General features: G+C 48.2%; 1 protein-coding gene across 6 annotated transcripts in view; it reads right to left on the bottom strand.

Annotated features, from left to right (window-relative positions):
• Positions 1-27,076, bottom strand: part of MED27 (mediator complex subunit 27) — a 199,740-nt gene extending 172,664 nt beyond the window's left edge. For 5 of the 6 annotated variants that reach the window (XR_004350371.1, XM_032634852.1, XM_032634851.1 and 2 more), the window contains exons 1-2: positions 26,821-27,039; positions 24,182-24,326 (exon numbers count right to left, since the gene is read on the bottom strand). Coding sequence is in view for 5 of the 6 variants with exons in the window: in XM_032634852.1 (XP_032490743.1) it covers positions 24,182-24,326; positions 26,821-27,023 (348 nt within the window). In the remaining variant the exon portion in view is untranslated. Of the gene's footprint in view, positions 1-24,181; positions 24,327-26,820 lie in introns of all 6 variants that reach the window. The other variant, XM_032634850.1, reaches the window with a different exon arrangement.
• Positions 27,077-27,693: the final 617 nt, after the last annotated feature.

Raw genomic sequence — 27,693 nt, 5'->3', positions numbered from 1 at the left:
AGTACCCGGATCTCTTGACTCCAGGAGAGTTGCCTTAAGACAGTTTTATTCTTTTACATTTCCTTTAAAAGGGGTCAGCTATTTGTCTGCAAACTTCTGCTTCACAAGCAAAGCCAAAACATCTTGGAGAAGGGCTGACATTTAATCTGCAAACAGTCCCTTTTTTGAGGTTTCATAATGAAAGATTAATTCCACACAGCGGCTATCTAGTAGTCATGCACTGAGTGTGTTTTGTTTTTTGTTTTTTTTTTTTTTTTGAAATATACAACGGCTCTCAGGTTAAAGCCTAATAAGTCTGGGCGTAAGTAACATCTCAAAGGTAAGACTTAAATATACACACAATGAGAAAAAAAAAAAAATCTCTCCATAACAAAACCCAGTCAAACTTAGGAGCAGTGAGATTCTCCACACCCACACTCCAGGTCAAGCGAAATTACTGCTCCATCCCGTTCTTTACGAATCGGCCCCTTAATAATTCCATGGAAAGGTGGCTCAGAAACCTGTTAGCTAGGCTATAAAGAAAAACACAGTAAGGAAAAGAAAGTAATAGGGCAGGAGGTGCTAATTTCTTTACACTAAGCACCAAAGATCTGAATACAGACGGGGGCTTCTGGGGAAGTGGGGGAAATAGGCAGGTTGGTTAGAGGAAAATGCTTCCTTCTTATACACACGGACACGGACACTCTAGTGAGTGCTTACTACATGCCAAACCCTACAGGGAGTCATCCATAAATATTACCTCAATTCTCACAATAACTCAATGAGGAGGACAGTATCACCCCAATTTACATGCAAAAACTGAGGCACAGAGATATTAAGCAACATGGCAGAAGTCACACAGCCAGGAAATGGCAGAAGCAGGCTATGAACCCAGAAAGCCAGGTTCTAGAACGCAAGCTTGAAACCCTGGTGCCACAATCCCGATGTTACTGCTCTGCTTCCTCCTACTGTTCTCCTTTGTGTGCGTTATGTTCCAGGCAAACCAGTCGAGTCTCATTAGCAGAATATAGACTTCACCAAAGTGTGTAAGATGGTGTCTACCAGCTGAGTCCTGGGCTGTTCCCAGGTGAACACTGTTTTTCACATTAGTAGCTCTGTATTACAATGTCTATTAGAAAACCCATACATAATTAATCATTAAAGAAGTCACAAAGTTTCCTTTTCAAAGAAAATATATTAAGGAAAAAAGTTAATCTATTTAAAAGGTATCAAGTAATCAAAAGTAAAAATGATATGGGAAGAAGAAGGTGGTATGGTAATCTCATTTTTTCAGATTGGCAAGTTCAGAAACCCAGTTTTTTAGCACCTTAATTTTTTTTTTTTTAAACATTTGCTCACACTGCCCTTTCCACCTGGAATGTTCTTCCCATTTTCTTCTGCACCCTCCACGTCTGCCTGTCAAAAGCACAGACATCTTTCAGGGGCAGGTCAACACCGCCCGCCACCCCCCCGCCCCCAGTCTTCTTCAGGGTGTACTGACCAGGGTCGTCTCCTCCAAAAGACCCTCAGAGACCCTCTGAGCCTTCCCAGTGTGGTTATGGCCCTCTGCTCTGTACCCCGCGGATGTGTCCTGCTCACCGCTCACTGCCCCGGAAGGCTTGCGAAGGCGGCCTGGTCTTCTCCAGGGCCCCACAGGGTCCAGCACACAAGGCCCTCCAGAAACACGTCCTAAAGGATCGTGCTGGGGCTGTGCAGAGCATTCTCGGGAGACGAGACCAGGTACTCCTCACTGCCGTCAACACAGCAGAAAAGGCGCAAAAGAGCTATGCTCCAAATACTTCCGGAAACAGGAGACTCCCGCAGAAAGGCTGGGAGCCCAATCTATAAACAACTGGAGATTATTTTTTCACTAATGCTCATCAGGTTTGATTGCAAGTCTGCGGGCCTAAACCAGGACTGAGCTTTCTGTAAGTCCTCCACAACGTGCCTCACCTTCTGTGAGAACTTTATAAACAAAATACAGTAATTAACCTTGGGACCACTGAAAACCACATGCACAACCAGACAAAATTAATATTTACAAGATCAAACAGGACAGCAAAGACGATTAAATCAACAAGGATTTAGATGTGGGTCAACTCAGACTCCAAACCACAAGTGAAACCTGCTGCTAGGATGCCTTCCACTCACTCACAGCACTGCTAAGCCGCTTCCAAGACAGAATGCTAGGAAGGGAAAGGCACGTGGCCTAATATTACACCATGGAGGGAGGACTCCTCATTACCCACGCGTTCACTGGGTCAACAGAGCAGCCAGGACCACTAAATCCACAGAGAGTGCAAAAATCTCATTGTAGTCAAGCCTCCATCACGACGCAATTGTAACGAGCAGTCCTGCTAAGAAAAGGAGCTATTTATCGAGCCCTTATTATATGTCAGGCACCACTGTAAGTGCTGCAGGCGTCTGAATTCACAGAAGCCACACGACACCCCAGTGGGGAGGCTGTTATGGTTAGGCCCCCTTCGCAGATGAGGAAGCGCGGAGGGGCTCGTCACTCAGCCCCAGGACACCCAGGAAGGACTTGGCAGAGAGGCAGGGCTTGAAGCTGGCATCAGACAGAGCCCAAGTGCTCAATCATCGTGTCATATTCTGCGTATCTAGCTTTGCAGTTTTACCCTCAAACGTAACTGACATAACATTTGCTCCCATTTCCACCACGATAATTATGGCATATTGTTTATTTTATGCCTTCATTAAGTAACTTCATTAAGTAGGACAAATAATGACCGTTTTTACAGCTCATTATTAGTCCTACAACGCACACTGCTCCTGCGAGAAACAAAGATTAATCTTCCTACATCGGCACGGACTCCTGGTTGGGGCCGTCACGACAGCGAAAAGGAGGAGCCGACCTCAACCTCATCAGCGGACGCCCTGGTAAACGCTCACATGGCGACCCATCCCCCGTCCCAGCGATTACATGAGAATTGCTGGGTGAAAACATCACCAACTTCCAAGCAGGCATGAGCCATTTCAGAAAAGCAACTTTCTGACTTTCAGAGTAAGAGAGGAAGGCATAGCCATGGTCCCCGAGGACTCATGACGTGCAGAGGAAGCTTCTGACTGGCTCAGCATGACTCCTTCCTCTAAGACCTGTCCGCCCCAACTCCATGGGCACATTCATTGGACCAGAGCAGTCAGCTGACTCCAGATTCCCTCGTGGAAAGTGGAACTGCAAGGCTCTTCGTCCAGCCCCTACTGCTCGCATCAACTGAGGTGATGTAAACACCAAGGCCACGAAGCTGTCTTGCTCGACCGAGTGCACCCACCTGCAGACAGAAAAGCCTGATGGAGACACACAAAGAGCCAGGGACAAGGGACCATGAGTCCTAGAGTGCCGAGACAGGCAGAGGCGTTGCTCTGGTTCCTGACGTCTTTCTGGTTCTCGGTGCCATCCCCCTGGAAGCCCTGGCTCCATTTCCTGCCTGCCGGTCCCATGAAACACCCAATAAATGCCCCCCTTTTGCTTATTTTCCTTGAAACCAGATAAGCCTAGAAAAGGTAAAAGTAAACATTACCTGCGTCACGTGAGGTGATCCTCAGCCAACCCCAATAAGCAGGATTATTTAAAGTGCTGGGGCTTGTTTGGGTCTCACCCACCTCCAAGGGGAGAGAGAGGGGCTGGGATCATGGAAGGAGCCCCGGGCTCGGCCATCTCCGGGTTCAGGCAAGGCACCTGCCTTTGCACCAGCAAGCAGGCAGGGACCACCATGTTCAACTGGCCTGACCTGCAAGTCTCTGGGAGGTCCAAACGTGATCATGGATGGGGCTCTGGGCTGTGCTCTGCTGTGAGCAATTTCTCCAGGAGTGCTAGGTGTGCCTTAAAGAGGGAACCCAGAGCTGGGCACTTAAATATTCTCCTGCGTTTGTAGCCAGTTTCCTTCTGCCTGAAATAATCAGGAATAACTTAGGTGGGACCTCAGTAAACTTCATTTTCTCTAGGATAAATAGAAGCACGTGGCAAAGCCAATGGGAAGCCAGAATTTCCATTTCTCAGATATTAAATTAGCCAGCGACTAGAAAATCCTGCATATATCTGGGATTTTCTAGCAGGTGGTCCTAAACATTACTCATCAAAGTGAAAAGACTCCCTGAGTTTAGGACTCATAAGCCCCCTGAAGGCAGAAAACCAAGTTTATCTTTCTTCAAGATGCTGAATAATCGATGTCCCCCTCCACTTTCTCAGCCCCTCCTTGACAACAAGGATGAAGTTGTCACCACTATGGCCTCCAGTGAGGCAACAAATACAACGGAATATTCTGTGCTCAAGGGAAAAAATATGAAAAGTGACGATCCTATTTTTTTAACGTTAAGAATTTTATGAGACTTAGCCACCAGCTTAAAAGTAAAATCTTAATATATCAGGCCGAATGAAATATGTTGATCATATGAGATCACTCGAAAGTCATACATAAAAAGCATGATACAATATGCATTATAAGGATTCCGGTCCCCTCTTCCTACTGCATAGAGTGGCAAAGTGCATTACTTTTTTTTTTTTAGCAACTGGAAGGTCATGTAAAGGACACTGACAAAAATGTCTGGGCCCTCCAAATCCACATCTCTACAACTTCAGTGAAAATGTATCAAAAGCTAAGGATTTTGTAACCAGCCCCATTATCAATATACCATATTTCATTTATTCTAAAACCTTCTGAAATCAAGATACACCTGAAAATTCTCTTTGGCAGTGCTCTTTCTCGTGTTTTCTCCGTGCGTCTTACAATCAACGGCATCTCACAGTCAATAAAACGGAAGCTATTTGGTGAAGGCGCCACCCCTCACAATTCACACCACCTTCCCAACCCTGAAAAGCACTAACAAACCCACAAACTCTAGCCGCATTCTGGAAATCCCGCTTTATCTGAAAGGATGAAGCAACAGCAGTGGCTAGATGTCCTCACTACATCAGAGAGAAATGAAATGTAACTCCCATGCAAGGATCAGAGAGAACAGCTCTCCACAAGTCAAACAAGACCTCTGGGATCCGAAGCCAAACAAGTGCTTTTCCTTTCTTAAAAGCTTCTAACTAGAGTATTCACTTTGAGAGAAGCTCCTATCTCAGGGAGGGTAGGAGGGGAAAGAATCACCCTCAGAGTGACTTCAGTGAAGAGCTTACAGACCAGCACGGGGCTCGGTTCAAGGGAGACAAGCTTCAAGTTTAAACAGTAATTTGTGCATAATTACCCTCACAGGTTGATACAAGATAGTTAGATTAAATAAATTAATCAAAGTACAAATTGTGCCGGCAAGCTCCAGCGTCTGGCTTCTCCCAAGGCCAACCTACCAGCGGCACCAGGGCTGCGTCTCACAGCCCCCAAATCGGAGCGGGCAGGTGACGGGGGCAGAAGAGAGGCAGTCACACTCCCAAGCAGGGGAGCCAAGGTGACAATCAGATGGGCGGGCAGAGGGAGGGCTCCGCTGAGCTGTAACAGTGGAAGCCTTAAACACAAGATCCATTACAGCCCGAACACCCACAGCCATTTACACATCACGGTTGGAAATAAATCCTCGGGAAAGCAAATTTCAAGGGGAAGCAGCCATTAATACGCCTTGCCCGAAGCCCAGCTCAAGTCAGATCTCTTGTCCGCCAAGAGGTGTGACCGGGACGCTCTCTTTCTCTCACCGGACCCCTTCACTTGGAAGTCAGGTTATTATCAATATATTAGGATCAATACTAATCTATTTCATTAGCATACTCCTGAGAACTAACATGTATTGAGCCCTGGGCGAAGTTCTTTACTTAATGCTGGTAACCCAAGGAGGTAAGAACTATTATGATTCCCATTTAAAAGATGTGGAAACTGAGACTCAAGGACCGAGGGACCTGCCCAAGGTCACCCAGTGAACAAACCACAGAGCCTGGGATCAATCTAGATACATAGCTACACTGTCAGGGGAGGAGAGGAGGTTCGAGGTAGAAAAAATATTAACAAAGGAACGAAAACTGCTTCCATTTCTTTGTAAAAGAATAATTGATTTGCATGAACATGATCCCACGTGTAGAGATTCGTGGTACAAGTAGTAAGTGGGCCCCTGCTGTGAGGTGAAGTAGCAGCGACACACAATCTGGCAGAAACACAAACCCATGGCCACCGGCAGACAGACACAGCCCAAAGAAGCTGGGCCAAAGGAACAAGGGAGAAGGTTGACAGAAAAGTTGTAAAACACCACATTGATCTTTTCGGCTGTCAGCTCCATCTATACCCATCAAGCCAACTGATCAACATCTTTCTTTGCAGTTGGTGGGAGAACAAGCACACAGGGACAGCATCTGTTGCTGCCCTCCGACTGGGACCCCCGCACAGTCCCATTCAATGGCCACGTCTCCCTGGAACCTTCATCAGAGTGTCACCCTTTCTGAGCTTCTCTGCAGGAAACCCTTTGCACTCTCCACCCGTCACACTCCATTACTCAGCTTCCAAATTCAACTTTCAAACAAACTGTCTCAAACATCTCCTATTTTCTTTCAGAGGAAGGCACGCACGAGCTTTGCCTTTGTGTCCTGTCACCCCACAAACAGCTCCAGATAATACAGTCACCCCTCATCTACAAAGGACTGCTACAAGACTCTTTCCGCAACACTGAAAGATACTTTAGGAAAGAAAGCACAGGCAGGAGGAGAGGGACCACGGGAAGGAGGGACAAGGAATGGGCAAAGCCATGAGGGATGGAGGCTGAACCTGGACTCGGGGAAGAAGTCCTCAAATCACAAAGCGAGCCAAGGCTAAAAAGACTGAAGGCGCCTGGTTCACAGCACACTCCTGCAGCCCTGCCCCCCAAGGTTCTAGGGCTCGGCTTCGGGAGGGTCTGTCCAGCTCACCGCAGTCAGAGCTGGAGGTGAGGTTGTAGACATAAAAATAACAATACTACTGGGGACTTCCCCGGTGGTCCAGTGAGTCAGACTGCACTCCCAATGAAGGGGGACTGGGTTCGACCTCTGGTCGGGAAACTAGATCCTGCATGCATGCTGCAACTAAGAGTCCGCATGCCACAACGAAGATCCCTCGTGCCACAACTAAGACCTGGCGCAGCCTAAATAAATAAATTTTGTTGTTGTTGTGGTGGTGGTTGTTTTTTGCAGTACGCGGGCCTCTCACTGTTGTGGCCTCTCCCGTTGCGGAGCACAGGCTCCGGACGCGCAGGCTCAGCGGCCACGGCTCACGGGCCCAGCCGCTCCGCGGCACGTGGGATCCTCCCGGACCGGGGCACGAACCCGTGTCCCCTGCATCGGCAGGCGGACTCTCAACCACTGCGCCACCAGGGAAGCCCCTAAATAAATAAATTTTAAAAAAATAAATTAAAAAATAACAATGCTCCTAGACATCTTGATGTTTGTTACAAGACTGTGCTTTTTATACTTATGCTGGTAGTAGGCTGCAAATGAAGTTTGATGTGGCAGACTTTTAAACTATATTGTTTTTGCTTGAACATTCTATACTTTTTTTGTTTTTTATAAATTTATTTATTTTTGGCTGCATTCGGTCTTCATTGCTGCACGCGGGCTTTCTCTAGTTGCGGCGAGTGGGGGCTACTCTTCGTTGTGGTGCGCAGGCTTCTCACTGCAGTGGCTTCTCTTGCTGCGGAGCACGGGCTCTAGGCGCACGGACTTCAGTAGTTGTGGCACGTGGGCTCCAGAGCGCAGGCTCAGTAGTTGTGGCGCACGGGCTTAGCTGCTCCGCGGCATGTGGGATCCTCCCGGACCTGGGATCGAACCCGTGTCCCCTGCATTGGCAGGCGGATTCTTAACCAATGAGCCGCCAGGAAAGTCCCTGAATATTCTATAATAAGCTTTTATAAAGTATAACATGCTAAATCACTACAAAATTTGTTGTACTGTAAGAAGGGTGTAAATAGTTTATTAATAAAATGCTTTGTACGCAAATTTAAAATTAAAAGAAAAAACCAATACTCCTCTCTCTGTGGCAGTGGTTCTTGAACTTGTGGGGGCCACAGACCCCTGAAAAAGGATCTTGATGAAAGCTGAGGATTATTCTCCGGAAAAATGGACCTACATACATTCAGGACCCAACAGAAGTCTGACCGCAGACCCCAAATTAAGGACCCTTAACTTTTGCGAGCTACTTTTTGACGACATATATTTTATCAAACAAAAACAGGCAAGCAGCAGTCAGGGTGGGAGGGAGTGGACAACCGACAGGCACAGAATATATATAATTCAATGTCCCCTCCAATCAAATGCTTAAATTATTTCTATGACCTCTCGGCCACACGCCAGCAGAGGCCGCAGGAATGGATGAGTACTGTTGTGATGACCAAGATCAGAGATCATTTCTACGGTCCTGAAGCTTTGGGGAGCTAAGTTATGTTTTAGCAACTCAAATTTAAAGATAACAACAACAAAACCCTGAAAATATGACATAATATAGCTAAATTAGGGAATTACAATTCACATAAGAAATTCTCCTTTGCCAGCCCACATACACATTTAGAATGAGATTACAGACAATGACCTTTGTGACTTATAAAAATGCTTGGGGTCACAGATCTCATAGACAGTAAAGTTTTGGAAGTTTCTATCCAAAGATTTTACGTAAAAGAAGAGCCATTTTCTAACAACGCCCCCGTTATAAAGACACCACCATGTCCTCCAAACAGAAAGCAGTTGCCCTGCATCTGTTCCACTGAGACAGCAAAGGCACACTAGAGAATAAAAGGATCTGAAGTCAGATGATCCGTGCCTCTTCCCGGGCATTTACAACCCGCTGGCCTGGCGCAGGTCTCTTAACTTTTAGGGATCTGAGCTCCCCCTTCAGTAGAATAAGGCTAAGACGCAGTTATGATGATGATGGTGACTAACACATACCAGCCCTCTTCTGAGCCCCTGCATATACTAAGCTCTTGATCTTCACAACAGCCCTGAGGGAGGTAACTGTCATCAACCTCATTTTACAGATCAGAGAACAGGAGTAAGTTGCCCAAGGTCACAAGTAGTAAAGAGAAGAAGCAGAACTTGAACCCAGGCAGGCAATCTGGTTCCAGAGCTCCTGCTTTTATTGCCACGCTACACAGCCTCTCCGGCTGGATGATATGATGAACGCTTCCACACTTTAGAGACTGTAAAGTGCTGAAACAGGGACCTCCCTGGTGGCCCAGTGGTTAGGACTCCACACTTCCACTGCGGGGGCCCGGGTTCGATCCCTAGTTGGAGAACTAAGATCCTGCAAGCCGCGCAGCGCAGCCAAAAAAATAAAGTGCTGAAATGCAATATAAGACACTTCTGTAACGTTCACTGTCTCCTTTCTTTGCCCTTTTCATATCTGCCTCAAAATAAGATAATCTGCCTTCTGTTTGTATCCCCAAACTAGTTTAAAAAAAAGACAAAAAAACCCCTTAATATTCGTTATCCTTCAGTAAGTCAGGCCGTGAGTGGAATGCACAAACCAAATAAAGACATCTCAGCAGCTGTGCACTGAGGAAATACCGCAGCTAAGAGCCACCTCCTACCCAAACATCAAGAAAAGTAGGACCTGGAACCCTACAGCCCACCTCCCCCCTCAAAAACACGTCACTGGAATTTTAATATTGACTTCAAAGACAAGGAAGCTACTTAGTTAACTCAAAGTGTTTTGTTGGCTTGTCTTCTTCTGTTGGGCCTCACTAGACACTGGAAATACCCTGGTGAACAGGCGGGCAGCGTCCCTGTCCCCTGCCCCAGCTATCAGTACTTAGTCTATCGCGAATCACACCACGATGCGGGCAAGGTGGGGGGCTGCAGGAGTACGGGGGGTTACCTCACCCTGACTTGGGGAGTTGGAAAAGACTCTCCCGAGTATGTGACCATAAACAAATATGGAAAAATAAAGCGAGAGAACATTAGCCAAACAAAAAGAGGGGTGGGGCCCGTTGAAATAGGCCACTTCAACAGCTTGAGGGCAGGAGGGCATGCAGGCTGAGTGCTGAGCTGGGGTACCATGTGAGCCAGACCATTACCGGCTACATTACAGAGTCTGTCTTCATCCTGAGCGCAAGAAGAAATCATCACCATATTTTAAGCAGGAGACTTGTGAGATCAAACTTGCACATTTAAAGGTCACTGATGCTATGTGGGGAGAGATAGGAGGTGGTGAGACAGGGAGGCCAGTTAGGAGACTTCTGCAAATGTCCTGGCTATGAGAGAAGACGCCCTGAAGGAGGGTGGGAGTATTCGCTCATCCATTTGGCAACACTTACTAAGCGCATGCCAAGCACTAGAAACCATGGTTCGACCCCAGTGCTGGAGGTGGAAGGGTCCAGCGCAGCTGACATGCAGAGGGAGTGAAATCCAGGAGGCAGGGATGCTGCCTGATTCATCTTGCTGGTTGTCCTCAACCCACCCCAGAGCCGGTGTTTCCAGCACTCCCCTGGCCATCAGCTCCCAAGGCCCCACCTCCCTATGAGGCTGGCCTTATCTGACGAGCGGGAGTAGAAGGTGGAGGTACAGTCGTTGGGAACTGCCCTCCAGACCCCACCGGGGTGCAGATGTTGTCAGTGTGCCTTTAGGATCAACCACAAACTGGAGGCTTACGAGGGCCCTTTCCCATCTTGTGACTCATCAGAATAAAGCAACTCCACCCTCTGAGAGCCAAAAGCTCTGAAAACCTTCCTCAAGAGCCATACGTGCCCATCACTTTGTGACTGAGAAGGACAACACTTCACAATTTGGAGGACATCTCAACAGGAAAGGCAACATTCCCCACAAGACATCTTACTAGGAAATTACCACACTCCGGTTCTCTGAGCTGCGGCCCCCCGAGCACGGCATTTGGGCCGAGGATTCCAATGAGCTGCCAGCAGGATAATGTGGTGACGCTCTCTGAGCTACTGTGAAAATGCATTAAAATCTCAATGTTTGAGCTCATCCAAGCAATTAAAATGAACACGGACTGCTCTGTTTTAGACTGGGAAAAACAAGGATAGGAGAGCGTTGGCCTCTATAATCCTCTGAGGCTTCTCGGAACATTTTAAAAGCATTTAGATAGCACCTTTGCTATCCAAACCAAGCTGACGGTAATCTAGTTAACCAGCAACATTTCCACTGGCTCAAATTAAGTGCTACGGGGGAGAGGGCATGGCGGACGGGAACTTGCAGCGCTGAAAGGAAACGCGTACCCACCAAGGGCTTCCTCTGTGCTGGCCCCGCGCTAAGAGCATCACCTACCCAGAAAAATAAGTGTCTTCACAAGCATTTTTCAGGTGAAGAGGACAAAATCTGGAGAGGAACTGTATAACATACGGAAACCATCGCAGTGATTTTCACAGGAAAGAAAATACAATTCCACGTGATCACTAAACAAAACTCTTCAACGGTTGCCTCATCATTTTCTGCTCACTAAGAAACAGAGGTCGAGAATTTATTTTATCTTGAAACTCGGGTGGTTCAAATTCTCATCACAAACACCATGGATGATGTAGGATTTTGAATCAACTCATTCTCTGGGAAACATACTGAATTATCAAGTGTGATTTTAAATAGTGAGCTAGACAAATGATTGGATGGACAGCCAGGCAGGTGGCCAGGCAACAGGAGAGGACACAGCGCAGGCAGTGGGCCCCAGCTTGCCCCCGGTGAGACACTGAAGTCAGTGCACAGGGCCAATCTCACCCACGGGCAAAATCAGCCTTCAGGGCTCCAGGTATTTAAATGAAATTTAAACAGACCCATTCGCTGGGAATTCCCTGGCGGTCCAGTGGTTAGGACGCGGCGCTTTCACTGCCAGGCCCCGGGTTCAATCCCTGGTCGGGGAATTAAAATCCCGCAAGCCCCGTGGTGAGGCCAAAAAAAAAATAAAAATGAAAATAAACAGACCCATTGACAAATAAGAGAGAATAACAAATGTGCAGCACCCTTTGCAGTCACTAATCCATATCAAAAGAAGCACGTGGAGAGTTCTTTTAGGACAGAAACAGCCCAACTGGGTCAGGTCTCATGTCAACGGTGGCAAGAGAGTCAGTACCCTGACTGATTGATTGGGTTTTTTTGCCTTTGGACACAAATATAAGATAGATATTTAGTGTTCTCTTAAAACCAATGAAAACCCCTTAAAAGAAGCACAACCTGGGACTTCCCTGGTGGTGCAGTGGTTAAGAATCTGCCTGCCAATGCAGGGGACACGGGTTTGAGCCCAGGTCCGGGAAGACCCCACATGAGGCGGTGCAACTAAGCCCGTGCGCCACAACTACTGAGCTTGCACTCTAGAGCCCGCGAGCCACAACTACTGAAGCCCGTGCGCCTAGAGCCCGTGCTCCACAAGAGAAGACACCGCAACGAGAAGCCTGTGCACCGTGATGAAGAGTAGCCCCCGCTCGCCACAACTAGAGAAAGCCTGTGAGCAGCAACGAAGACCCAACACAGCCAAAAATAAATAAAAATTAAAAATAAATAAATTTATTAAAAAAGAAAAGAAAAACAAGCGCGACCTTAGGCTACAGCAGAATATGGGCAAACTGGTGACATGCCAAGGGCAAACAAACCAGAAAAGTGTATATTACAGCAATAAATTTGCATTTGCGTTAAGCACAAGACAGAATTAAAATGCACCAAACTATAAAAACAGGATGATATTTAAGATGTCCGGAGTGCAAGACAAAATTTCCTTTATGTTCAGGCCCTGTTCTAGATAAGTTACAGGTGTCAATTAAGTCACCCAGCACCCTATCAGTTATGCTCCTTTCTGACAGTAAAGACAGGTAAACTGAGGCATAGAAAGGCCACTGATTAAGGGGGGAAAAAGACCAATAGTGGAGTCAGGAATTACTGTTAAAGTCATGTGCTTTGGGCATGCTGATCAAGTTCGAGAACTGGATATATGCTGAGTTCCAGGAAGATGGGAACCGATCGGTTTCCTTCACTGAGTCTAGAACAGTGCCTGAAACGTAGCAGATGCCCAATGAACACGTGTTCAACAGACGGATTAGATACTTCCTAGCAAACACCACACTACTCAAAAGCAGTTTGGAAATTAATGTGACCGAGCGTTTTACGCCGAGTGCAGCCACTCTCTCACATATGGACGCACGCACACACTCAAAACCTGCAGACTCTCTCGCTTCCAAATCTACTGTGTATGGTCATCGGAAGAGCGCCGAGCCCAAATGCTCAGTGGCGGCAACTACTAATAAGTGATCGATAATTCGAGAAGCCTACTGACTGAAAATCACGATGGTACGAGGTAACCCTCCAACCCTAAAACACACAGAAACATCCAAACGGGGGAAAAATAAGAGCAACTGGCATTCCATGAACCCACTGGAGGACTCAGTACAATTCCTGGTAAAAAGGGGAAAAAAGTGGGCAGGGGGCTTATCTTTACACAGTCATCCCTGGGGTCCCCACCCATGCCAGGAAGGGGATAAGAGGCTCCAAGGCAGTACCTTTCTTTTCATGACATGCCAGTTAGTTGCTAAGATCCCAACTTCTCATATCATACTTATCACATCGGAGCTTAAAGCAGATGAGGCTACCTGCCTCTCTGAATCTGCGGGGCCTGGGGCTGCTCTGCTCATGGAGGTCAAGGCAATTGCCCTGAGCCACATCCATGCCTGGGCTGGGCCCCGTGCGCAGTCTTGGTCTGCGCACAGACTGCAGCTGTCAATGGGTCACACCCACCGCCGTGGTTCCCTTGGATACAGCATGTGGACTGACCACTGCTCCTGCTTCACTGACAGGGGGATCAGCAGACACAAAACCACAGGTAAATGGCAATATTTTAATGGGCTTCAACAGCGGAAGAAACCTCTCTGCTTGCCTGGACATCCGGATGACATTCCCTTTTCAGGCTACCGAACACTGCGGGTCCCGGTTAGAGGGCTGGCGGTGTGGCCCTTGGACAAGTCACTCTCTCTATAAAAGGAGGGGCGCTGCCCCACCTGATCGTGGAGGTCCCCTTGAGATCTAACACTTGGCCAGAGGAGGCACAGTGTCTGGAGTCTGTTTGGAAATATGGGGAGGTTGGGGGGGGGGGGCTCAATTACGAGTGTCTACTGTGTCCCCGACGGGAGGCCTTCAAAGTGACACCAGAGCCCCAACGCTCGAGGAGAGGGGACGGACCTGGAGGACGAGCAGCTGCGGCAGTGCGATCAGTGCAGCTGCTGAAAGCCTGTGGGGCAAACACAGACCAGATCAGCTCTGCCTGGTCATTCTGGAGGCTTCTCTGCAGCAGCGCTTTAATCTCTGGGCTCCTCCCAAAGGAACCGGGCTGCGTCTAGCGGAGCAGCCACAGACAAAACTAGAGATTTCAGAAAGAGCCTCCAACCCACAGGGTTGAGGCAAGTTTGACGGTGCAACAAGCTACTGACTTGCCAGAACCTACTAGATGAGTATACTGTCCCCGGGGAGAGCGAGGGTCTTGGGAGTTTCGGTCACTTGGTCAAGTCAGCGAGGAAAAGCAGCAGGCCGAGCCGGGCGCCGGCCCAGGGAGCGTGGCAACCAGCTCCGGAGAGGCTGCTGGAGCCTCCCAAACAAACAGGTGACTGCTGCAGAAGAAGGGGAATGCTGACGGCACAGGCACAGGACCCAGGGGCGGAACTCCTGAGCCCAGCCCAGAGGTCCTTAAGATTAGGGCGTGGCCGCCAGAGAAGGGATAAAGCCTCTAGGCGCTCCCTTCCACACCTTCTCCCTTTCAGCGCCCCCACACCCAATAACAACACAAAGCTGCAAAAAGTCAAGGGCACGTAAATAGCAGCGGACTCAGAAGGGAGAAAGCTCAAACTGGTCGTCTGAAAAGGGAAGAGGAAGAGATTTAGAGGCTTCAATTTACTTAGAAATAGCTACCTGCAGTAACAACTATTTCCTAAAGGCCACTATACATCCTACCCTGAACCAGAAACCTTATATACAGTTTCTAATTAGACATTCAGACCAATCCGATGAGATTGGTATTATGTCCGTTTTCTAGTCCAGCAGGCTGAGGCTCAAAGGTGTTAGATAACACCCAAAGTCTAAGTCCTAACACAGGACAGGGCTTACCCTTGTGGGGATAACGAACAAGCAGAGGAGGATAAAAGCTGTCACAGGTGTAAACGCAGGGGCACCTAATCTGGGTACATCTCAGAAGACTTCCCAGAGGAAGTCTAAGACCTAAAGGACTAAGACTTTTCCAAAGAAAGGAGGGAGAAGGAAGAAGAGCGTGTGCAAAGACCCTGAGATCAGAAGATTCTGGGGAACCGCAATGCATTTTGCAGACAAGAAGTGGCAAAAATAAGAGCAGGGAAAGTGGGAAGAAAGGAAGCTGAACGCTGAAGGATTCCCGATGAAATGACATGATGTCGGGCATTGCTTTCAAATACGCCAGTCCTCACCCCTGACCCCCAGAAAAGAGAGTAGGGGGATGTGGAAATCAATGAAATAAGAGTGGCAAAATATTCTTAATTGTTGAAGCTGAGTAGACAATGGCTCATTAGATAATTCGCTTACTTTTGTGGAATTTGAAACTTTCCACAATAAAAAGTTTAGGGGTTTTTTCCCCCAGAAAGAAAGGAAGAAAGGAAGGAAGGGTGGGGGCTAGAGAAGGGAGCTGGTGCCAGGCCATGAGGCCCTGCACCTGGACCGCTAATGGTAAACAGGCTCTGCACTGCATACTCAAGGGAGTATTCACGTAATCCTCACAGCCACCCTAAGACGCAGGACTGTTCGTGCCATTTTGCAGATGAGGAAACTGAGGCTAAGAAGTCTGGCCAAAGGTCTGTCTGCTTCTGGACTCAGGCCCCTGGGTGCGATAACTAAAATGCCTCCCAATGCCAGCCGGGAGCTGGAATTGATCCTAAGGGAGATGGAAGAAACCACTGAGGAGCGACCTATCAGGTGTCTCCTTTGTCCAGGTCCCTGGGAACTGCCGAGCGGAAAATGGCTGCAGTGGGTGGGAAGGGGCAGGAAGCCAGAGGGGAGGCAGTAGCATTGCCCCAAGCAATAAGGGGGGCCTGGGCTCAGACAGCGGCAGTCAAGGTGGGGAGGAAAGACTAAGCGGTTTTGGAGAGGTGGCATCAGTAGATCTTAGTCAGCAGGTGTGAGGGTCCAGGCACCCCACCACGAGGAGCAGGTCTGGGGTCGGGGGCAGGGTTTCCGTTCTGGGCTCCTTCTACCCGAGAAGCCTGTGAGTCCCAAGTGCAGATGTCCAGCGGGCACTCTGACACGGGTCAGGATCTCAGGCGAGCTTCTAGGCTGGCTGGAGTGCGGTGTCATCCGCGTACGGCTGGCAAGTGAAGCGGCAAAACATATGGGCTGGCCCAGAGCAGGCGTGGACCACAGGAGAGAAGCGCTAAAGGGGAGGCGTAACATCATATCCTTTCTGCACTTGTAATGGTACACGTCCTTCCCCACCGTCAATGTGCAACTCACCAGGAACAAAAATGATATGGGACAATTTCCTGTCTACTAAACATTCCTGGAAGAGAAGAGAAAGCGCCCTTTTCAGGCTCTGGTTACAATGTACACAAAGCTTCGGGCAAACCGCACAAACCCGATCAGCCCAGAAAAGGCTACTATAAAAGAGCCAAAGAGGGACTCAGGCTGAGTTACCCTCACCCCCAGCCCCGGGCAGAGTGACTCCTGCGGGGCACGTGTGACACACAGCCAGCGGCCTCTGCAGCCTGCCCAGGGTAGCTTCTCAACAGAGTTCCTGCTCCTTTAGAGAAAAAGAAGGAGGGAATCACATATCTGATTCCAGGCCACAACAAAGTGACAGTTTTCAGAAACCACAACTGATAAGTAGAACATAAAGATATGGAATTAGGCCAAAGCCTTGGGGTGGAACCCACTTAGAACTATGGGGGCATCAGGTGATTTTCATGACGGCTTACACTCGGTGTGTTACAGGAGGCTACTGCTGTCTAGAGAACCTCTGAAAGGTAATCTTCCCCTAAGGGCCTCTAGGGCTGCTGCTCTATCCTGGTCTGTTCTGAGATGCTCTGTAGCGTACACAACAGTTGTGCTTAAGAAACGTTACTGGACAAGAATTACTCTCCTCTGCTCCCCGGGTTACGCTTTCATTTCCAAAACAATGCAAATGCATAAGTGATTCCACTGCTCCTTCCCAAGTGACAGCCAAAAGGGACTCGAGAGGTCTTCAGTCCAGCTCTTCATTCTACCAACAAGGAAGCTAGAACCCAGAGGAACAAAGCCACGGGCACAAGGGCACACAGCCGGATAGCAGACAGCCAAAACCAAATCCCAGCCTCTCGAGACCTCTGTCCAGTGCGCTCATGACTACCGCTGCCTCGATAAAGCTTGCCCGATAGTATTAAAAGGAGTAAGCAGAAGCACTAACACCACTGCACGCTCACTGCACACTGGGCACTGCTCTGGGTACCTCGGGGGTACTCCACTCATCAGCCCTCACGACAGCCCTATAAGGCAGAAGTGTTATTATCTACTTTTGACTGGTGAAGAGGCTGAGACAGAGGGAGGGTATGGAACTCACCCCAACTCACAAAGCCAGGGAGTCAAACCCAACAGAGTCCGACTCCAAAGCCCTGCCTGTAATGAGCATCCAATTTACAAAAATGGACACAATCCAAGTGTTTATTTTTACACGGGCCTGTGTGTGCGAACATTTTCCTAAAGAAACAACACTAGAGATCCCAGACTAGCCTATGATGTTTTCCCCGCCAGGTAAGAGGACCACAGACCAGTGGGAACCCTGAGCTTCCACAGAGTGAGAGGATTCCTCCTCAGCTTGCACAGGTGGTCTGCCCTGGGCAAGACACAGCCCCTCTCACCAACTTCTCTGCCATCCCCTCATTCCTCATTTCTTCCCAGGCCCCTCACCCTGTCTTCAACATCCCTCAAGTCCCACATCCCATCCAAACCCCTGGCTCCATATCAAAAGGTTACCAAAAGGTTAGCTATCTTCCTCACCAAACTCCCAAACCTCCAGGTTTTATGAGGAAAGAGCCCCCTCCCACTGATTCATACTAATGTGTGAATTGTTGATATCTACGCCCAGGCTTCCTCAGGGGGAAAAGGTGCTGATTACCTAAAAGAATCTGATTTGTAGAACTTCAGAAGAATATACTAGAGTCAAGCTTGGGAGGCGGTGTGATAGAGCGGAAGTCACTGGAAGACAGGCCCGCACTGCCTGGGAGTCTGTCCTCGTCACTTTGTTAAGATAACAATACCAGCCCCTAGAGAGCATTTACTCTGTGCCAGGTAAGTGCTATACTTATATTACCTCATTTAGTCTCAACGTATCTTTCTGTGGTGGGTACAACTATCGTCCCCATTTTAAAGAATAGAAAACTGAGGCACAGACAGGGAAGCTTCATCGTTGTCAGGTAGCAGAGCTGGGATGTGAACCAAAGTGGTCTAGTACTGAAGCCTACGCTCTTAACCACTGAGCAATACTGCCACTCCATAAGCAAACACACACATACGCTTAGTGGGCCGGGAATTATAACTACCATTTAATGCACACTTATGACACGTGGGTTGTTCTAAGGCACTTCATACGCATTATTTCATTTAATATTCCCTATAACACTATGATACATATACTTGTATTACCCCCATCTTACAGACGAGGAAACGAATGCTTTAAACAAGTTTTTCACGTGTTCAAGGCACAGCGTAAGTGCAGAGCTGGGTCATGTCTCAGGCAGCCTAACTCCAGAACTTACAGTTAAGGCTTGACATTTCTGACTGTACCTTCCTTTACTTCTGAATCCAACAGTATCTAGAAACCCCGGAGATTGGTTTTGTTTGGTTCTTTTTCCTGTTTGGTTGTGCTACTCTGTTCTTTTCATAATGGCTCACACAGTATCAGGGCTTTGGGTGGGGAGGGAGGAGAAGGGTGCAGGGTTCAAGGCCAACCAGGGCAGTCACTACTGCAGTCAAGCTCACCCTGCTGGTAAGTTCATGCTGAGTGACAGGGAGCCAGGAAGGTTAGATTTAGGTGTAAGAACACCTCTAAGAATGGTACCTGCACCTCTGCTAAGAATAACAATCCAGAACAGTGTGTGGTCCAAAGCCACGATGATTAAGGCTTTCGGGGGCATTTAAGTGATTTTCTTTCCTCATTATGTTCTGAATGAATCCATATTCCCTGAGTGAGTCGGGGGTGGGTCTGGTGACAAGGAAAACACTAGGAACAGAAATTAGTTATTGATAACACACCAAGTGGGATAATCCCTAAGAGGCTGATGGGGTTGTCTCGCCTCTTCCCAGTTTTCGCATTTCTGCCAAAACAACAGCTGCCGCAGAACACCTGACATCAGGTGCTGTCGCTCAAATTAGGCTGACTCAGTCAACTCCGGACGACTTCTACCAAGTCCTACCCCCTCCTGAGCACTGGCTGCCAAGCCGGCTCTCTCAGGAAGGGAACACCAGATGACAGGCAACACAGATGAAACTTCCAACCTCAGCTCTCAAAGAGCTTATCATCAGTTCACCAACTGACCTCACCTTTCCTTCCAAATTACCCTTCTGGAATCTGGCCCTGGCCTCCAGCACAGGACCTGAGAATTTTCTCTCATCTACAAGTAGCACAACTAAATTTCTCAGTAATGGCCCAAAATGGAATGTCCTGATAGCACTTCATCAAAAATACAAGCAAGCAAACCACGAAAGGGGCTGTAAATTAAAAATTCAACAGAAAACCCTTTTTACTTATTCTTTCATTCATTCAGTGAATTTTAACTGATGTGCACTGAGTACCAGGAGCCCTGCTAGGCGCTGGGGGCTCCCCCCTGGGAACGAGAGGGACACAGTCTCTCTCCGCAGGGACCTAAAAGAGGACGGGGCCCCTAAGGGAAAAGGCTCCGTGTTGCAGTTTTAACCAATCCCACCCGTTAGCTCCATGATGCCAAAACGTCAAGAGCACTTTCAAGGCTGGATGTGAGGGACGTGAATGTTATAGCAACTTAAAGCCACCGAGTAACTGGATTCTGATAAGAACAGCTCGGGACGGTAGAGTGGAGCAAGTGTCTTCAGGCTTTCCAACTGAATACCCTTGGAATTGAAATTTGCTCTTTCTCTAATAAAAGTGAAAAATTAAGCATGCAAAAACAAAGAAAAGGCAGCGCCAGCCCCTTCCTCAGGGCCCATTTCCCAACCCGGGGAGAAAGTGACACTTCTGGGGTCTTTGCTGCTTGAGACATCACGAGGAAAAGGCTCAAGTCTTCGCCCCCTTTTCAGGCAAATACACAAGCAGCCTCCTGCCATAAACAAACGCAGAAAGTCAAAGCCGGAAATCGAAGCCTGGAGACAGGACACCGGAAACCTTCGGACAGGGGCCTTGAGAATAGTTCAGCCTAACTCTCAGCATATCTGGACGTAATAAGAACAGTCCAGAACGGCGCCCGACCTCAAGTCATGATGATTAAGGTTTTGGGGGGCATTTAAGTGATTTTCTTTCCTCATTATGTTCACATTCACTATCTTACAGCAAGGACCGCGCTGACGCCAATTATTTTTCGCCGTTGTCCAGAGCTTGTCATCTCTCCACAGAGCAATAATCTATAGGTGCACAAGGGTTGAAAGCTAAAGTCTTTCCCCAATTCAGCACGGGAAAAGTGCTGCTCCCAGCAATTTGACATCATTTCATTAGATTAGATTAATTTTTATTTTTGTAGGTTAATTTTTAAATGTGTTATCCTAACAATTATGCCAACTACCATGTAATTAATATTCTGACTGACTTTACAAAAATTACAAAATCCTCTAAAGAAAATAATTAGTCAGTAAGCGTGAATGAGACTTCTCTATGGCCAATGGCACATAAAATAGAAAGTCCATCACATAATGGGTGGTACCAAAGCCTTTCCCACACTTCCTTCAGTTCTTAGCCAACAGTGCAGAAGGCTGACATTGGCAAGTTACCCTAAACTTCACCTAACATATTAATGCACTTTCCGGTTTAAACTCGTCGAGGGTAAAATGAAGAATGATGAAAGCTTTTGCAATTAAAAAGCTCTTTTCATTTGTAAGAGAGGCATGATAAACACATATCATTGCTGCTTCCATATCCCCAGCTGGAAATAAGAATACTGGCTTATTTCTTGGGGCTACTTCTTGAGTTTACTAAAGAAATGTACATAAGGCATCCTTACCCTTGTTTTCCTCTTTCCTTTCAAGGTTTGAAGTACAGTATTTGTATAATAGATCTTAAATCCCCTCCAGAGTAAGGTAAGGTATAAATAAGCAATAGTCAAATAGGACATTATCTACCATAACAGAAATAAAAAACGTTTCCCCTGTAGCCCACCTTTGAATAATTGGCAGGGGCTGCCCAGCCCCAGAACAGACTTGTGAGCCCAGAGGTGGCCTTAGCAGGAAAGAATACAGAGGGTGGTTAGTGATGTCTGCCCTGGACAAGAGTGACAGTTTCAGGACCATGTCCCATGTATTTGCCATCTCCATCCTTCAGTAAACCACTAAAAATGAGTAAAATGTGATACCAGTTTATGAATAAAATATAACATATGAATTGCTCCTGTGATGAAGGTTAAAGGGGGAAAAATGTTTGCTATAGTCAAAACCTTAAGCCAAACCTGATTAAAGCATCAAGTTTTAGAGGAAAGAACACTGACCTACATCAGGAAAGGCAAATTCTAGTCTAGCTATGAAACCATGAGCAGGTTGGTTCACTTGGCCTTGGTCTGCTTGGCTATAAATTAAGGGGGTAAGCTAAACATCTCTTAAACATTCTCTTTATTGTGCCAATTAATGTTTTAAGACTCCAAAATCCTCTCTCTGCTGGGGCACTCGGAAGCTGGTGGAACAGCAGTTACTTTAGAGGCACGCGCCAGGCCAGGACATGACTGAACCCCTACACCACTCACACTGCTCATATAGGACCTAAAACCTGTGATACATTTCTACATCTAGTTTTAAGCTGTAGCATCTCCAGGACAAGAATTTCCACATACATAATATTTCTTTTCCTTAACACATCCTCTTTTCCACCTGAGGGCAAGGGTGGGGGGCAGGGACAGGGTCTTCTATTTTTATACTCTAATAAATTCAGCAAACAATTAAAACTACCTTCATTCAAAAGTTAAGAGTCATCACTTCAAGTTAAAACCAGTAGCTTCCGCTGAGTCCCACGCACTCATGGTTTCGAGATCAGCCTAAATCTTCCCACCAATGAAGTGTCCATCCCTCAAGCCTATTCCAAGAACATTACCCACGTGATACATGAACACAGCTTCCACGTCCAAACATCAAAAAGCAAGACTTTCTACCAGGAGTCCAACCAGAAATAAGTCACCTACAGATCAGATCCCACCCAATCACCAGGTAAACTCACATTAAGAGGTCCAAGCATGCCCCTGGGGAAATAAGGATGCTCAAACAGAAAACCCTGAGAGGACAGGGCTATCTGCGTAGGGCCAGAACAGTCTCATGTCTGGCCCTGGCAACTGCAACAGACATCTCTAATTTCTTGTCTGCCCTGCGTCCTCTCCTGCCTCTATCTCATTCCAAGCAGCCCCAATTCCTGTGCTTTAGCTGATCTGCACTGGGCAGGCACAGAATCCCACCCCCTGAACTCAATGAGCTGTCTGGGTAGGTAGGGGCCACCTACCAAACAGGGCCAGAATCCGTTTTTAGGGTCTGGTGTGGACACCTGGAGATCACCTGGTAGAAGGACCACGCAAACCTACAGCTGCCAGTGCGTCTTTTCCACCACTGGGAGATGTCAGGCCAACACTGGGAAGCAGGCGTAGATAGGGCAGGAGAGTGACAGATCCCCATACCGCCTGGGCACCCTGAAACTCGAGACTGAAGTGGGTTTCTGTCAACAGCAGCCCAGAGCTTGGAGGACAAGCCTTATAGGTTAAATGCACGCATCCCAGGTTCAAGCCCCTTCTTGAAGTGCCCCAAAATAAATCATTTCTCCCTGAGTCTCAGATACAGCCACCAGGGCTCCACTGCAAACCAAAGAATGTTAAATACTCTTCCAGACAAATTCAAAGGAAAAATTCTACACACTGGAAACACAGTCAAGGCTCACCTGTCACTTAAGACCTGAGAGGGAAAAGAACCACAGGAAAGAGGAAAAGGATGACGGATAACTGGAGGGGGCAGAGCAGTTCACAATCAGTAACTGTGAGAACTATTATCTCCAGGGAGGTAGCAGTCTCACGAGAAAAGCTTCCCCAAATGTTCCATATATTCTAGCTTTCTCTCAGCAGCAACAAAACCAAACACAACACAATAACCCACAGCACCCAAACAAGAGGAACTTGTTAGTAAACAGACTAACTGTTTCCAGGCTTCTGAGCCTAATTGCTCCTGTTATTTTTACACTGCAGCTTACTTTTCCTTTACAGCCGTCCTAAGGTCTACGCCACGGGCCTGCCCACTGCGGGAAACCGTGAATAGCAAATTCTAGGGAGAGCGTTTAGAACAATCTCCCTCAGACGGGTGTAGAATAATTAGAGAAAAGAGAGCATTCAGAGGTTATTTATTTTATACATAGTATACACACTACTATGTATAAAATAAATAACCAGCAAGGACCTACTGCTGGTTATCTATTTTATAGCACAGGGAACTATACTCAATAGTTTGTAATAACATATAAGGGAGAGGATCTGAATACACACACACACACACACACACACACACACACACACACACACACGTATCACTAATCGCTGTGCTGTACACCTGAAACTAACACGATATTGTAAATCAACTATACTTCAATTAAAAAAAAGAGAGAGAGATGGGGACTTCTCTGGTGGTCCGGTGGTTAAGACTCCGCGCTTGGGCTCGATCCCTAGTTGGGGAACTAAGATCTTGCAGGCCGCGTGGCACGGTGCGGGGGGCGGGGAGAGAGAGACAGTAATCTACCAAACTCTAGTGATGTTCTTCCATCAACAATGGGGAGGACAGGCCAAGCAACATAAACCATGTGAGTGGCTGCACACTGAGACCAGCAGTCCTTCACCTTCTGGGGGTCAGGGACCCCTCTGAGAATCTGATGAAAGCTAGGAAATCCTCCCCAGAAAAACACACACACACACAATTCTGCATGTGATTTCATGGCGTTCATAAAAGCTGCTCCCTACACCCAGCAACCAGGTTAAACGCACCTGACTCTGAACAACCCTCAAAGACTTCAAAGGGAAGTCTGAAACTTCCAACTCTGTAACTCGATGCTGAATCAAGAACAAAAAAGGAAAGAAAAACCCTCACTTGTTTTTTCCTATATTAGTTCCATGTCTGACATGTCCCCCTTACCTTGTTTGACCACTTATATGCCTGAAGGAGCTGACTGTAGAGAGGGGTTTTGTCCTGCACGGGATCCAGACTCAACAGCCCACTGTTATGGAGAGGATGGTTCTCAGAAGGCTTGCCGACCAAGTTGCTCAGCCGTTCCAGCTCACTGAAAAGTAAACAGATACAGCAAATAAACCCGAGTCCACTGAAACTCCAGTGCTAAGCCAACCACATTGGTCAACGGCTGTTCTTCAAACCGCCCATCAAAGGTCCCTTAAGAAGAAATACTTTCTGAATGGTTAAGAAGACTAGGGCCACTTGAGACAACCCCTAACTGGGGGCTGATCTTGTTTTGCAACTGAGCTCTCCGGCGCCATGCTAAAGGAGAACAAGGGTTAAGAGCGATGAAATCAGTAAGCCTCCTAAAATCAGCCTTGAACTCGAATCATTCTCTGAGGGGGTGTGGGGGGAGAGGAGACTTCCCGGAATTTTGAAACGCAATATAACACTGCTTCTCACTAAGATTTTTCAGACCCACGTACAGATCAGTACCTTTGGCAGAACAGCAAGTACCTGAATAAATGATGATTATTTACCATTCTCACAGAGATAGATTTGTACGTGGTGCTTCACAGATGTTAAAACGTAACAAAACAAAGAAGAGGGCTTCCGTGGTGGCGCAGTGGTTGAGAGTCCGCCTGCCGAAGCAGGGGACGCGGGTTCGTGCCCCGGTCCGGGAAGATCCCACATGCCGCGGAGCGGCTGGGCCCGTGAGCCATGGCCGCTGAGCCTGCATGTCCAGAGCCTGTGCTCTGCAACGGGAGGGGCCACAACAGTGAGAGGCCCGCGTACCACAAAGAAAAAAAACAAAGAAGAGATAAAATAAACAAACGGAATGGGAAGACACCACCGAGGGGCTGTGTCAAAGGAACACGCTTCAGTCTAGCCAAAAAAAAAAACCTCTAGAGCAGCTTGGGAAAGGGAGCCAACAGCAAAAGCACATTCCAGGGCTTCCCTGGTGGCGCAGTGGTTGAGAGTCCGCCTGCCGATGCAGGGGACACGGGTTCGTGCCCCGGTCCGGGAGGATCCCACATGCCGCGGAGCGGCTGGGCCCGTGAGCCACGGCCGCTGAGCCTGCGCGTCCGGAGCCCGTGCTCCGCAACGGGAGGGGCCACAGCGGTGAGAGGCCCGCGTACCGCAAAAAAAAAAAAAAAAAAAAAAAAAAAAAAACATTCCAGAAGCACGCCAGACTGAGGGGCCAGTCTCCAAGTGTCAACAAAGGCTGTGTAGGAACAGCTTCTCATGCCACGTTCATTCTGGAATCTTCAGCCACCTTCTTCTTGGTACTGCTGTCTAAAGATTTAAGAAGGCAAAGGGGTGATGTCAACATTCTTAAGCTTTCTACAATGGTGAAGGGTTACAACATCCTGTATATTACCAAGGGAAGCCAATCGAAGAGGAGACGGACAAGAGGAAAGAACCACCAGCGCATCCCCTCAAGCAGGGAAAGTATTAACGGGCACTGCACCAGAGAACAGCAAGTGGGTGTGGGAGTTGAGGAGGGGTGTGTGACTTCCTGGCTTTCCCCCAAAACAAGAATGGCAACTACTTAGAGGAAAATAAATAAAAAGAGGCTCCCATCATTTGGTCACCACCTCCTCTTCCATCCTACCTCCTCCTTCCATCTGGTTACTAAGGAGACCAAGTTGAGACGGGAAAAAAACAAAACAAAAAAACACAGCCACTCCAGAAATTATAGGATGACTAGCTCACCCAATGCCTTCCCCTGCTAAGGTCAGTTATGAGAGGTAAAAGGCAAAAAATCCTGCAATCCTAACCCTCCTGGAAAGGACTGACTCTCATAAGCAGGGGAAGGCAAGTCCAGGACCTAACCACTTACAAAGTGCCTACTATGTGGCCAGGCATTTTACAAACATCCTCTCACTTAATTTCACTTACAAAGTAGAAGAAGGTGACTTATAAGAAAGAAATATACAATCCTTAATCCTAAAAGGCCACAAATTAATATTTGTAGGGGGCGGGGGGAGGTGTAAGCAGAAGTGATTAAGCTGGTTAAGGCCGAGATTAGGTCTCTCTAGAGACAGAAACTTAAGAGGAACAGTGAGAGTGGGAGTGAAAGTACTGATCAGGTGGTTTCGGAAGGGGTAGGGGAAGAAAGAACAAAGCCTATTTTGTCGTGTTTGGGGGTGGGTTAGAGTGGAACTGATGAGTTCCAGGTTCACGGACGAAAACCTGGGGCCAATCAGAAGGAGTGCACTTGGCTTTGGGGCAGCGCTGATCGGGTCGTTTGGTACTATTTTATCAGACGTGGTGGGGCCCAGCGGGCCCACAGGTGGGAACCCTGCGGAGCTGATTTGAGGAGTGGAAGTTCCTGGGGAGAGCACGTCCCCCAGTGAGAAATGGAAGGACCACTGAGGAGGTCCAGGGCGGAGGGAGACAGCCAGGACCTGGAGGCCAAGAGAAGGGAGACGAGAAAGCGGGGGTGGAGGATGAGGTGGCCCTGAGGGGCAGGTAGAGGCTTGGAGAGGAGGGAGGGGGAGCAAGAGAGCAAGGAAAATGGACAACAGCCCCTGACTGAGGAGACTCGCGCGGGGTCGGGACAGGGTGGGAGGCCCCCGGCCCCTTCAGCCGGTACCTACTTGAGGTCCCGGTTGACCGAATGCAAGTTGTCCTGGAAGTTCGCAATGAAGGCCTTCTCCCGGCCCTCCAGCGTCTCCTTGTTGCGCATGCCATCCTTCAGGCAGTCGAACACCCTGCTCACGCTGGAGCGCAGCGCCTGGATGGCACTGATGGCCTGGGCAAAGGCTTCCAGGTTCACGCCGACACTTAACACGTCCGCCATGTTGCCGCCGCCACAGCGGGCCCTCCAAAACCAGCGAGCAAAAAGCCGCGCTCGCTGATGACGCAAACCCTCGAAGGGCTCTGGGAAATGTAGTTCTCGCGGGGCGGGGCGGCCCAGGTGATTCCTCAGAGCCCTGTCCCAGAGAGGGTTTCCCCTTTAAACATGCGTGGGCAGGAAAGTGATCCCCTGGATCTGGGGCAGTCGAGCTGCACGCTCGGCTTTCCTAATGGTGACAAGGAAATACAGAAAGTTCCCTCACTTCCCCAAACTTGCACACTTCGGAGTCACATGGAAAAGAATTGCTCAGAGCGTTAAGGTGTCCGTGGTGTAAAGGGTTGAAAAAAATGCTTCGAAATTCGTAAATCAATAGGGGAGAAGGGAAATTTTTTCCCTACAGTAAAATGCCAACTAATAAATGTAGAAGAAACGATGGAAAGAAAATTACCATTTGGCAACCATTAGATTAATAACTGATTCAGGGCTTCCCTGGTGGCGCAGTGGTTGAGAGTCCGCCTGCCGATGCAGGGGACATGGGTTCGTGCCCCGGTCTGGGAAGATCCCACATGCCGTGGAGCGGCTGGGCCCGTGAGCCATGGCCGCTGAGCCTGCGTGTCTGGAGCCTGTGCTCCGCAGCGGGAGAGGCCACAAGAGTGAGAGGCCCGCGTACTGC

This window comes from Phocoena sinus, chromosome 6 (genome assembly GCF_008692025.1).
Source record: "Phocoena sinus isolate mPhoSin1 chromosome 6, mPhoSin1.pri, whole genome shotgun sequence".
NCBI lineage: Eukaryota > Metazoa > Chordata > Mammalia > Artiodactyla > Phocoenidae > Phocoena > Phocoena sinus.
This window is presented reverse-complemented; position numbering and strand designations above follow the sequence as displayed.